This window comes from Mauremys reevesii, linkage group 15 (genome assembly GCF_016161935.1).
Source record: "Mauremys reevesii isolate NIE-2019 linkage group 15, ASM1616193v1, whole genome shotgun sequence".
Lineage (NCBI taxonomy): Eukaryota > Metazoa > Chordata > Testudines > Geoemydidae > Mauremys > Mauremys reevesii.
In genome coordinates, this window is record NC_052637.1 from 14,107,183 (window position 1) to 14,119,755 (window position 12,573).

Below are 12,573 nucleotides of genomic sequence, written 5' to 3' on the forward strand. Positions count from 1 at the left end.
ACCTGGACTGCTCACAAACAGCCTCCAGCATGTAAGTCACTCCCAGCCAGGTAGCTGGCCGGCCAGAGTAGGGCGGCCGGGAAGGGATGCGGGGCCGGGGCCAGAGCCAGGCGGCGGGGACGCGGGACGGGACGGGCGGCGCGGGCCGGGCAGCAGGGGACCCGGGGCCGGCGCCGGGCGGCGGGGACGCGCGGCCAGGCAGGTCCGCCCAGAGAATTCCGGGGGCCCAGGGTCTTCAGCGGGGGGGCCCCTTCCGTTCCGGGACCTGCCGCCGAAGGGTCCCAAAGACCCGCCGCGGGGCACCCCCGCCGCCGAATTACCGCCGAAGCGGGACCCGCCGCTGAAGTGCAGCCCGGTCTTTGGCGGTAATTCGGCAGCAGAAGGCCCCGCCGCGGGTCTTCGGGGCACTTCGGCGGCGGGTCCTGGAACGGAAGGGCCCCCCGCCGCTGAATTACCGCCGAAGACCAGGCTGCACTTCGGCAGCGGGTCCTGCTTGGGTGGTAACTCGCCAGTGGGGGGTCCTTCTGCCCCAGAGTGGAAGGACACCCCCCCCCCCCGCAGGTGAAAACCAGGAGCAGAAGAAGCTCCTGTGCCCGGCCCCGCAAGAGTTTTCCGGGCCCCCCGGAGCGAGTGAAGGACCCCACTCCGGAGGCCCCAAAAAACTCTCGTGGGGGCCCCTGCTGGGGGCAATTGCCCCTTGCCCTCTGGGCAGCCCTGAGGCCGGGGCCAGCGGAGGCGGGTACACGGGGCTGGAGCCGGGCGGCGGGGGAGGCGGGGACGTGGCCGGCGGAGGCAGGTACGCGGGCCTGGGGCTGGAGCTGGGGCTGGGGCCGGGCGGCGGGGGAGGCGGGGACGCAGCCGGGGTCGGAGCCAGGCGGCGGGGGAGGCGGGGACACGGCTGGGGCAGCCCAGAGCCCTCTGATTCCCGGCCGCGGCTGGGATTTAAAGGGCTCTGGGCTCCCGCCGCGGCTATTGTCCCGATTGTAGGCCGCATTCCTAGTTTAAACACTCACATTAGGGGGAAAAAGTGCGGCCTATACTCGGGACAATACGGTATTATAAAATCATGACAAGTGTGCATAAAATAAATAAGGAAGTGTTATTTACTCTTTCTCATAACACAAGAACTAGGGGTTACCCAATGAAATTAATGGGCACAGGTTTAAAATAAACAAAAGGAAGTATTTCTTCACACAATGCACAGTCACCCTGTGGAACTCTTTGCCAGAGGATGTTGTGAAGACCAAGGCTATAACAGGGTTCAAAAAAGAACTAGATAAGTTCATGTAGGCTAGGTCCATCAATGGCTATGAGCCAGGATGTCAGGGATGGTGTCCCTAGCCTCTGATTGCCAGAAGCTGGGAATGGGCAACAGGGGATGGATCACTTGATGATTATCTGGTCTGTTCATTCCCTCTGGGGCACCTGGCGTTAGCCACTGGCAGAAGACAGGATACTGAGCTAGATGGACCTTTGGTCTGACCCAGTATGGCCGTTTTTATATTAAGGCACTGGAGAGTGTTGTGAGTGTTCCCTCTATAGAGGGTGTATGTCCGTTCTTCGTCTTAGGGCTTATCTACACTACCGCTTAAGTCGATGTAACTTAGGTCATTCAGGGGTGAGAAAAAGCCACCCCCCGAGCAATGCAAGTAACATTGACTTCAAGTGCTGTCCACACCATGCGATGTCAGCGGGAGATGCTCTCCTGCCAACATCGCTTCCACCTCTCATTGAGGTGAAGTAATTATGCAAATGGGAAAGTGCTCTCCTGTTGGCATAATGCATCTTGACCAGATGCAGTACAGCAATGCAGCGGCACCAATGTAGCACAGTAGTGCAGACTAGCCCTGAATGGTTTAAAATCTCATAAAAAAATGTATTTATCTCAGTTCCCAGCGGTGGCCTTTTTACCATCCTGGACTGGATAGTTACTTTCAATCTGTGATACGGATCAGGAAAAGTGACTGAAAGGGATTCATGAAATGCTCCTCTGTTCAATACAGTAAGAACTCACAATAACAGGCACCGACTTTCTGATTTCCCAGGGGGTGCTTGACCCCCGCTTCACCCTTTCCCCAAGGTCCCGCCCCCACCCCTGCCCCCCCTCTTCCCACCCTGTTCTGCCCCCTCCCCCGAGTGTGTCCCACCCTCACTCCACCTCTTCCTGCCCCCACTTCTTCCCCTCCTCCCCAGCACCTCCTGCCCACCACTGAATATCTGATCATCAGCAGGCAGGAGGTGGTGGTAGGGAGGAGGAAGAGCTGATTGGCGGGACCCACCAGTGTGTGCTGGTCACCCACTATTTTTTTCCATGTGTGCTCCTGCCCCGGAGCACCCATGGAGTTGGTGCCTATGCTCACGATACTTCACATTATATTCTGAAGCGCAGCTCACCCTCCTCATTATTCCCCAATACACATTACAATAAAAAGTGCTGCTTAAAATCCTGCTTTATTATAATCACAAGATACCACTTTTCCTCTTAGGAAAATCCCCAGTGCAATCCTTTCCTTCCTCATGATGGCAAATCTCTGAGTCTTTATAGTTCAGGACCTACTATGATGAAAAGTCTCTTGCTCATTTCATCATCAGCTTGAGGGTGTTTTCCCAAATCTTCACTGATCCAGTCTGAAGCACAAAGGCCTCTGCTTTCCAGTGAAAACAGGTCTCAATCTGGTCCAGAAGTAGTAGTCTCAATAGAGGTCTGTGTCTCTCACTCACTCAAGGCAGCAGTAGGGTGGCCTCTTCTGATTAGCGATGGAAATTCATTTTCACCCATTTGGTATATTCTGTAACTGAGTCTCTTGTAGGAAAAATCGAAGGTTGGTCTCCCTGTGTGGATCAGAGTGCAGGATTGCTAGGCATCTTTAAGGCATTGTCAGATTTTTAACCAGATGGGCTTTGAGGTCTCTCTCAGGCTGGAGTTAGTACCTCTCCCTTCTCCCGGTATTATTCTCTTCTCTTATACCAGCCTACGGGGGGAAGGGGAAGGGGCATTTCCCTATGGAGAATTGCTGTTGATGGAAGTGGCCAAATGCTTGGCCACTTTCTTTGGCATCACCCGCCTCAGAGCAGATTGTAGCTCTTTCGAGCCGATGGTGCAGGAGCCGCTGTTCTTCCTATGGCACTCTGCTGCTGAGGACACCTTGTTGTAGACCTTCCTCACATAGGAAATCATCGCTCCCTTGGCCTTGGCTGACATGGGCACCTTGTCCTGATGCAGCTGCTTTAGCATCTTAGACACATACAAATCATATGGGCGCTTCAGCCCCCGGCCTCGCCTCACCTGCCTCACTGCAGGCTTGTGCCTCACCTTCCTCCCTCCCTTGAGTGGCAGCTTCTTCTGCTTTATCTGTGGCTTCCTCCATGTGGCCTTCCTTCGCTGGGGCTTCCTTTTCCTCTGGCCTCTTTTCTTCCCTCTCTGAGTGGCCACCATTGTGCTGTTCTGCTCCCCGTCTCACTTCCTCACCTCACCATCTGCGAATGCCATGAGCCTCCCCTCAGTGGCCCCCTTATATAATTACCAGCATTCAAATGAGGGGTAACCTCCGAGCCCTGGGATTGGCTGGCTGGGACAATGCCCTGGCTCGTCACATAGTGGTGGTGCGTGTACTGACTCCAGAGCCTCACAATGTGGGACTGTGAGCCATTCCCTCCCTCCTGGAAACGAAAGGGATTGTAATACCCCACCTGCTCGTTGACACTTGGTCAGAAAATTGGAATGACGGTGATTTTATGGGGTTATAAAGGACTCCTGCTGCCCCTTATCAGTTTATTAATCATGTTATCATTGCATTTATTATTTATTTCAATGGATTCACTCATTCATTTACATTTTTTTCCCTGTGGCTCTAATTGCCTTAACAAACCCTTAAGGGACTGTGCCAGATTTTTAGGATTCTTATTAACATTGTTATATGCTGTTAACTAAAAGAGGGCCCAGCATGCCACATGAAACACAAAAAGACTTTTCCCTTGCCACAAAGGTGTTACAGTCAAAACTGGAGCTGTGACACAGTGAGGGAGGGTGACAGAACCATAGGGAAGGTGAATTATTTGGGGGCAGTTCTGTGGACTGTATTATACAGGAGGTCAGACTAGATGATCCCAATGGTCCCTTCTGGCTTTGGAATCCATTGGTACATCTATAACAGAAAAAAAATAGCCCACAGCAGCAAGTCTCAGAGCCCAGATCCGCTGACTTGGGCTAAAAATAACAGTATAGACATTCGGGCTTGGGCTGGAGCCCAGTCTCCGAAACCCAGCAAGGAAGGAGGGTCTGTGATCTTGGCCTCCAACCCAAGTCGGTTTATCTACATTGCTATTTTTAGCCCTGCAGCATGAGCTCAAGTCAGTTGACCCAGGCTCTGAGACTCACTGCCATGGGTCTTTTTTTGCTGTGTAGACAAATGGAGCACAGAAGGAGGAGAACTCTATAAATGTCTGAATGATGAAGAAAATGTTCCCACCTGATTGCTCTCTGCATACATTTACGCATATTTCTAAAACAAAGAAAACTCAGATGTTGAGACTGTGAGATAGCTGGGGCTGCAGTATCTGTCAGGAAGCTGTTTCTCAACTCCATTCTTCCTTGTTTTCCCAGGCAGGGATTTTCAAAGGAACCTAAAGGAGTTAGGTGCATAGGTTCCCACTGATTTTCAATGAGAGTTGGGTGCCTAACACCCTTACCCCAGATTCATTGGCTAGTCGAGAAAGACCATAATTAGGTATTTGAGATTTCTTGTATTAGCCTCTGTCAGGGAGAGGATCCCAGACTAGATGGAGCTCTGGTCAGATCCAGGGTTGCAGTTCCCGGATGAAAGTCAACCGTCCTAAACTCAAACAAAGCCAGGTGCTGTTGATAACAAGAAGGGAATACCAGGAAGAGCTTGAGAAGGGACATAACTCTTACTCACTACTAAAAGGATGATGGCCTCTCTGTTACCATGGTTCTAAAAACCCAAAGCTCTTGGTAACTATTACTCTTGGTGAGGCGGTGGCAGGAAATAAATCAATGGAGCCACGTCTGTCCGACTGATAGATGATTGGCCCAAACAGTACACTACAAGAGCCCTTTTACTTTATTTAGTCTGAAGCATTTACACACATTTGCAACTGGTTAGTAAAACACTCCAAAAATCAATAATTACTGAAGTCTGGAGAGGTCTTCAAGTGGTACAAGAACAGCCATCCAATTGGCCAGTCTTTCAGTTGCCTTGGGGGACCCTATGATGTGTCCATGAAGTGTTCCTGAAAAATCACCATACTTTCTCTCCTTATTTATTTAGGTTACTCTAACAATAACATGTCAATAAAAAAACTTGTTAAGCAAACAATTTCAAAGTTTAAGCAAGAGGTCTCCTCAAACCATTAAATAGACAGATTTTTTTTGCAGAGTCCACGTCTTGAGGGCCCTGACAAACACATCCCAACTATTGGGATGGAGCCAAACTGGTGTGGCCATACTGAATGAATGATGAGAGCATAACTTGCCACGACTTAAACATGGCTGAATGGCTGCAAAGGAACCTGTGAGCAGGGGCATCCTTTAAGCAGAAGCAAATTTAATAAAGAACTGGCAAAGTCTGCGTGTACAATCGATATTGAACCTATTGGTCAGCAAATATGGGCACCTGAAAAAATAAATATCACATATATAAAGCTCCAGCATGGAGCACAGGTCAACCTGGTTATAATGACCTTACAGCAGGAAGGTCACACAGAGAGCTAGAGTGAATGATTGATAAGTGAGTAGACGTGGGGTGATCTTCGTTCAGTATCATCCCTCCTGCCCCTTCTAAAAATACTAATTAGGTAAAAATTAGTAACCACACACCTACTGGGCATGCTTTTAAGCCAGGACTCCTTTGAGGACATATGACTCCTTTGAGGAAAGAGTATAAAAATCAAGCAAATGAAATTACTGTTGGGATTCCTTAATTGACGCGTAAAGAAGCAATGCTGCTAGATGGAGTAGCCAAAACTCTCCTCCGTGGGCTCGAGTGGGACTGTGAACCAGAGGGGTCTCAAGGCAACCGAGGCCTTGCTTTGGGGAATCTGAGACAGACCAGAGGGCTCAGAAGAACAGACCAGGAAAGAAGAAGCCGTCTGTAAAATTGGTAACCACCTTCTCTGCTTGCCAAGCAGGAACTGTGTGAAGCTAGTGCAGGGCCTGTTTGTGTGTGTTTGTGAAAGAGAGGCTCGTTAAGGGGAAGGCATAGCTCTTAATGTATTGCTGTTAAAGTCTAACATAGGAGTTATGTGCTTGATATAACCCTTTAGCGCTTGTGTAATTCCTTCTCAATAAACTGCTGTATATTGAAAATAATTGCTGTGGATCTTTTTCACTGGTATGACAGTAATCTGCTCCACCTGGAGTCAGTAAAGATCCATTTCAGGGGTAGTAGTGCCCCATGGTGTCAACACCAATGGGCAGATATAGATAAGCTCTCTGATTGTTGAAATTGCTGAGGTATGTGTTTTAGACAGAGATCTTATCAGGAAGGACAGATGTTCAGGCCCTCCACCCCCACCACCCCTGCTGGCTGCTTGCTTAGTTATCCTGTTAAGACCTACTGATTTAGCTGCTTTTGGCAATCAGTATGATAATTAATATTCCAATTATCACCAGTGGTCCATGTATTTTGCTAGTCAGCCAAGATCTCCCCGTACACACCCTTCATCTCAATAGTTCAGAATCTTAGGATTGTGTGAGAATCTTTACTGATCTTCCATTCCCATGAGGCAATGGTAGTTTGAAGTGCATTTTCTTAGCTTTGGTTGGTAAACTATTTTTAATCAGTGTTAAGAGAATGGAGCCAGCTGAGCCACAGCAAGGGCAAGACTGGCTGTGTGGGGAGCTAGTGAGTCCCAGGCCTGCATGCAGGGTTCCCCCTGAGGACAGGCCTCTAGGAACTTGCCAGCAGATCCCTCAACTGGGTTTTTCCTTCCCCACTGATGATTCCCAATTGGTAGCGTTTGCTGGGAAATTTCCCCAGCCAGGCTAGGTTCGCCCTCCAGCTCCCTAGGGAAGCTGCCTGCTGAGTGTGTGACTGGAGGCTGGGCTAGGAGGCTACAGTTGGATGTTAGGGTAGTTGTATAACCTACATCTTGAGCCCTGCACCCCTTTGTGGTGAGCAGAAACCTTGGGACCGACTCAGCCTGATTCCTGCTTGAGGAGGATACCTGCCAGCAGACAGCAGCTCCTTTGCAGTGACTGAGGGGTCCAGTGTCATCTTCGAACCTGAGGATCATTCATGGAGTTTGTGAGTGCACCATCTTTTAGTTAGTTAGTCAGGGAATTTGTTTTTGGGACCCCCTACTCCCTGAACTGTGTCCTCAAGCCAGGGAGTGAGGGTTTGAGGATTTTATAACCTGCTGCATATTACACCGGTGGAGGGATTTACCACCTCCTTTACCAGTCCTTTGGGCTGTACTGAACCCAGTCAGCCACACTGCTAAACACTGCAGAGAAGAATTTTGTGGTTATAGGTCCTCAAGGGCCCTAGCAAAGTACGTGTACCAACGGGACACTAATTTTACATTTGCTACATCAAGTCACGGGTATTTTCAGTGTGGGCACCGGTGACCCTAAAAATAGTGTTTCACCCTGTTATGTTGTATTTATCTCCTGTTTAATATAATTGTGTGTTTAATGTATTTTTATGTTTGTGTTATTTCTTGGAAGTCTCCAATCGTCTAGCAAGTAAGTGGGGATTACTCTGTAGCCAGAATTTTCTGCCCAAGCTGCCCTGGTGACCCTGCCAGGAAGGAGCGAGGGGGGTGGAGGCACCGCCAAATAATTTAATAGAAAAAAAAGAAAGAAGATTCACCCTGCTGAGTGAGTGGCGGGATCCAAAAGAACCCAGACCTGTCCATCAAAACCTGTAAGCGCATTGGCATTAAAGGAGGTAACCAGGTGGAGAGGGGCGCTACACACCTATTTTTACAAACACCTACAATGAACTAAAACTTTCATGCTCAGGCCATGAAGTCAAACCACTCCTTAAAAAGCAATCCTCAAATCAAAACAGAAGGACAGAGATAAATTGTCATCTTCTTGCCTCTTCACAGTACGTGCCTGCAAAGTGATGGAGTGACTTTGATGGAGTGGTTCAATATTGACCATAGATGCTAGGATTTTTAATAGGTCTAACTGGTATACACTCTGGCCATGTTTAATAACTCCTCCCTGAGACTTTGTCCTGTGATCTCAGACAGGGATGCTAACCACCAAGTGTTTGATTGGCTGGAGATTATCCATTGCAGTGCTGGCTCCTAACACGCAGAACTAGCTCTCAATCCACCTCTCCCAATTTTTAGAAATAACCTCATTTTGAATGTTATTCACAGAACCTTTTTAGTTTTCCTCCTATTCATTACTTTCCCCTGTATCCCTTTTACCTCTTAAAAAGTTGGATCCTGCAGTCACTTGCTACTATGAAGAGTGCTTACTGTTATAGTTCAGAGCAACAGCACCTGTATTCCCCCTTGTGGTCCACTTAGGCTCCTGGCTCCTAAGCCATCACCCCTCTTTGAGTGGAGACCTACATCTCGCTCCCTTCTGACCAGGGTATTTCCAGACTGCATAGCTCTCAGCAAAGTCAGGCTGACTAAGCTGACCTGCTTTACTTTTCTTCTCAGTGACAGTAAACAGTGTAATTGCCACAGTGAAGCTACTGCATAGCTCTTTCTAAGCAAGCACATTTATTCTTAAGGTAAAAGCATTACAGAGAAAACCTATTCAGAACAACAATAGAACCTACAACATGCTAATAAGTTTACCAGAGCTCACTGCAATTCCAACAAGGGCTCTAGCCGGTGAACTGTCCTTCAAAACCCACCCAGGGGAGTTTCTATGGTCATGAGTTCATAACAGCTGTTAGCTCAGAACAAGCACCCTCATAAGTGAGGGCTGGTCACACTGGAAATTTACCCAACACAGCAATAGCGCTCAGGGGTATGAGTTTGAAACCCTGAGGAGATATGGCTATGCCATCCTAACCCCCAGTCTAGACAGCATTCTGTCAATGGAAGAATTCTTCCATTGACCTAGCTACTGCGTCTTGGCAAGTGGGTTAACTACAGTGACAGGAGAACCCCTCCCATTTTTGTAGTGAGTGCCTACACTGAAGCACTACTGGACTGCAGCTGTGCTGCTGTAGCATTTTAAGTGTAAACATAACCCTAAATCAGCTACTCTGCCATACAGTTTGTCTTTGGACTGTCCTCATGTAACAGGATCAGCAGACAAAAGGTCCCCCATCCCCCTCCGGAATGCAAAGTTTCAAAGGCTGAACCTGTACGTGGAAGTTTGCAATCCCCTTCTCCCATATACTTCCTAGGAATTCCATTTCACATGCAGTGTCCCAAATATCACTTATGCCCGCTACATTGGTCAACGACGTCATTCAAAGCTCACAACACTTCCCCAAGATTGCTTTAATCTGATCTTCCTTCTAAAGAAGTTCCATGCAATCCCACAATAGCACAGAAACATTTGTTTTCTTAATACACTGAACTCCTAAAATACTTAAAACTTAATTCAATCAAGTTTGTCCAGGATACTGCCAGATATTTCCATAACTGTCACGCTTACTACTTCAAGAAGGTCCATTGACTTCCAAGGGATTAATTCATGGGAGTAAGTACTTAGTAGTAAGCCTTTGCAGGGTCAGCACTGGACCCCTAGCCTGGTTAAAATTTTAAATTGGGAGAAGGGATATTATGTTTTAATGTATTTCCATATAGTTATAAAGTTATTTATTGTCATCATTGTCAGTGTTGGACTACCAACATTAGGTTACACAGTATGCTGAGCATCTCAACAGGGCTGTGCTTTACAAATAATATTAATAATAATTTATTCTATAATTATTTTGGGGTAGTCATGGTGATCACTGTGAGAATAATTACATTTTTTTAAACTGCCACACAAACCATTCTATCCTGTAGCTTTATCATTATATTTCTGTAATTATAATCTTTCAGTTTAAATGCATTTTAATAACTAAATTATTTATCATTATTATTATAGTAGCATCTAGAGATGCCAACCAGGATTGGAGCCCCATGACTGGATACATTTCATTATTTTTGAAGCATTATTACCAGAGGGGATGCGTGGGGGGAGAGAGGGGGGCAAGGCTCCCCTTCTCTCCCCCCCCCCCCGTTCCGATTTCCTGCTTGGCTTGGACTGAGCATACTCACACAGACCGGGCATGCTCAGTAACACTACTGAAGCCGGCTGCCCTCACTCCACCTCCCCACTCTTGGCAGGCATGAGTTGCCTCTGATTATTACTCATCTCAGATTGCTAATATAAAGGTGGTCATTCTTTATTTCAAACTCCCATCTATCTAATCATTTGAAAACGATGGAGTTATACCAAATTTTACACCAGTGAGAGAAAAACAGACCCATAGATATAATTTTCAGAAGCTGGGAATGGGCAACAGGGGATGGATCACTTGACCATTACCTGTTCTGTTCATCCCTCTGAAGCACCTGGCAATGGTCACTGTCAGAAGACAAGATACTTGGTTAGATGGATCTTTGGTCTGACCCAGTATGGCTGTTCTTATGGACAGTAAGTCTGAGTACATCCATTTTTGGATGCCCAGCTTTGGACACTGTAAAGAGACCTGATTTTCAGGAATCGGGTGCTCAGAACTCTCCTGGAATTTAAGCTCATTTAGGATATCTCAAACTGGGCAACCAAACCTACAGCACTGAAAAACACTGGTCCCTTTTGAAAAATTAGCTCACAGGCTCTCTCTTATTTTTGTATATGGATTTACTGCTCCCCTGGGGAGTTTGTTCTCCCGGTCTTCACCAAGAACTTGATCCAAAGCAGTTCCATGGCCTAGAAAAATGGACCTAATGTTCAGGCAATTGGAGAAATACCTGCAAGATAATAAATCTATGATAACCACTTCTAACGGTCTTAAGCCATTCTGAGCATGTCTATTTTTATTAAATGCTCATATTTTGTCTATCAAGGCTTTCATATCACAGTATCTGTGCAGCTTCCTAAATTCTTGAGTTACCCCTTACAACCTTAGATGAACAACAGAGAAAAGGAATTCACAATGTCAGACAGGGCACTTTAACCTCTTTTATTACATCACAGTTGTTGGGTTGGAAAAGTGATTAGCAATCAAGTCGATTCCTTCCCTTTTGCTCAGTCCTCACTCAGCAGGGATGGGAGGTGGAACAGTCCTTCTTCTGGAGGATTTCCTGTCCTTGTTTTTTTTGGGCTGGAAAAGCAGAGACTTGCTGTTGGCTGCATCCCCGCGCTGATAGTTGGTGACCCTACCCAGCAGCTTGTTGAGCTCAAAATAATTTCGGATAGCAAGTTTCAGGTGCCGTGGGGAAATCTGATGCCTATTGTGGTGTTTGGTGATGGAGCCAGCCCTATCCACAATGTTGAAGATCAGGTATTCAAGAACTGCAGCCACATAAACCAAGGCTGTGGCTCCAATACCCTTTGCAAAGTTTCCTCTGCAGAGCATCCTATCCATGTGGCTAACATGGAGCAGCAACCCGGTCCTGGATGAATAGGACACCTTGGCCTTGAAGTGCTTGGAGGTCTCACCTGAATTCATACGCTCACTCATATCACCAGCTGACAGTGGTCAAGCAATTTGCTTGCCTGGTCTTTCTGGCCTTTCTTTTCCTGTGTTACTTTCTTAGCTTTCTAGCCTGGTCAGATGAAGTCTGGCTTGCCTTGGCTTGGCTCATCTTATCAAGCAGAACTATGAACTAACCTTGCCAGCGCTCTGGCCCTTTGAAAACCTTGGCAGAAGAGGGAAAAAAAGCCCACCACACCTCACTTTCTGATTGATCAGATGCTAACCAATGGAAAGCTACATCCTTTCCCAGCAAAACCAAGTGTGATATGTCATCCGTTCTGTGACATCATGCCCTCCGGCAGTCCTTTTCAGATGTGATTTTTAGCCAATCACAGCGGCCCTTAGAGAAGCTCAATAATAAAATGATTTTAATTTCCCATGAAACGCACAAGATGCCCCTTTCCACCATCAACTATGCCCTTCCCCAAAAAGAAATGGCAGAGGCACCAGCTTCAGTCTCCCCTGATCTCCCAAAACCAGAGCATCCTGAACTGACCTCTCCTCTCAAAACCTCCCTCAAACAACCAGGGTTCCAAGCCAATCCTACTACCCTCAAAAGACAACAATACATGTTTGTTCACAGTCTAGATTATCATAATGGTCCCTGGCCGTAAAATGTATCATCCAGTTACAGGATTGGAGCCTTAGGCTTTGTCTACACTAGAAAAGGTTTGCTAACATAACTGTCCTGGCAGACCCTCCTAGTTTACACAGCTTTTGCTTGCTACATCAGTAGAATTTTTCTAGTCTAGACAAGGCCTAAGGTACATCTGCAATTCAAGAGTAGACATACTCAGAGAGAGCCATTTATGCTTGCCTGCTCTGTACAGAAGAATTGGTGGCAGTGGGCGGGGGATAGCTGTCTCTTCTGCACCACCCCACCCCTTCCTGGGACCTCACTGAGGCTTCTCTGAAGGTCAAAGGGTCAGGCTCCTGAAAA

The 12,573-nt window shown here is 47.4% G+C and overlaps 1 protein-coding gene across 1 annotated transcript; it reads right to left on the minus strand.

Moving 5' to 3' along the window:
• Positions 1 to 3,001: 3,001 nt before the first annotated feature.
• On the minus strand, positions 3,002 to 3,436 carry LOC120383103 (histone H2B.2-like). Its single transcript, XM_039500728.1, has one exon. The coding sequence runs from the start codon at positions 3,434 to 3,436 to the stop codon at positions 3,002 to 3,004; it is 435 nt and encodes a 144-aa protein (XP_039356662.1).
• Positions 3,437 to 12,573: the final 9,137 nt, after the last annotated feature.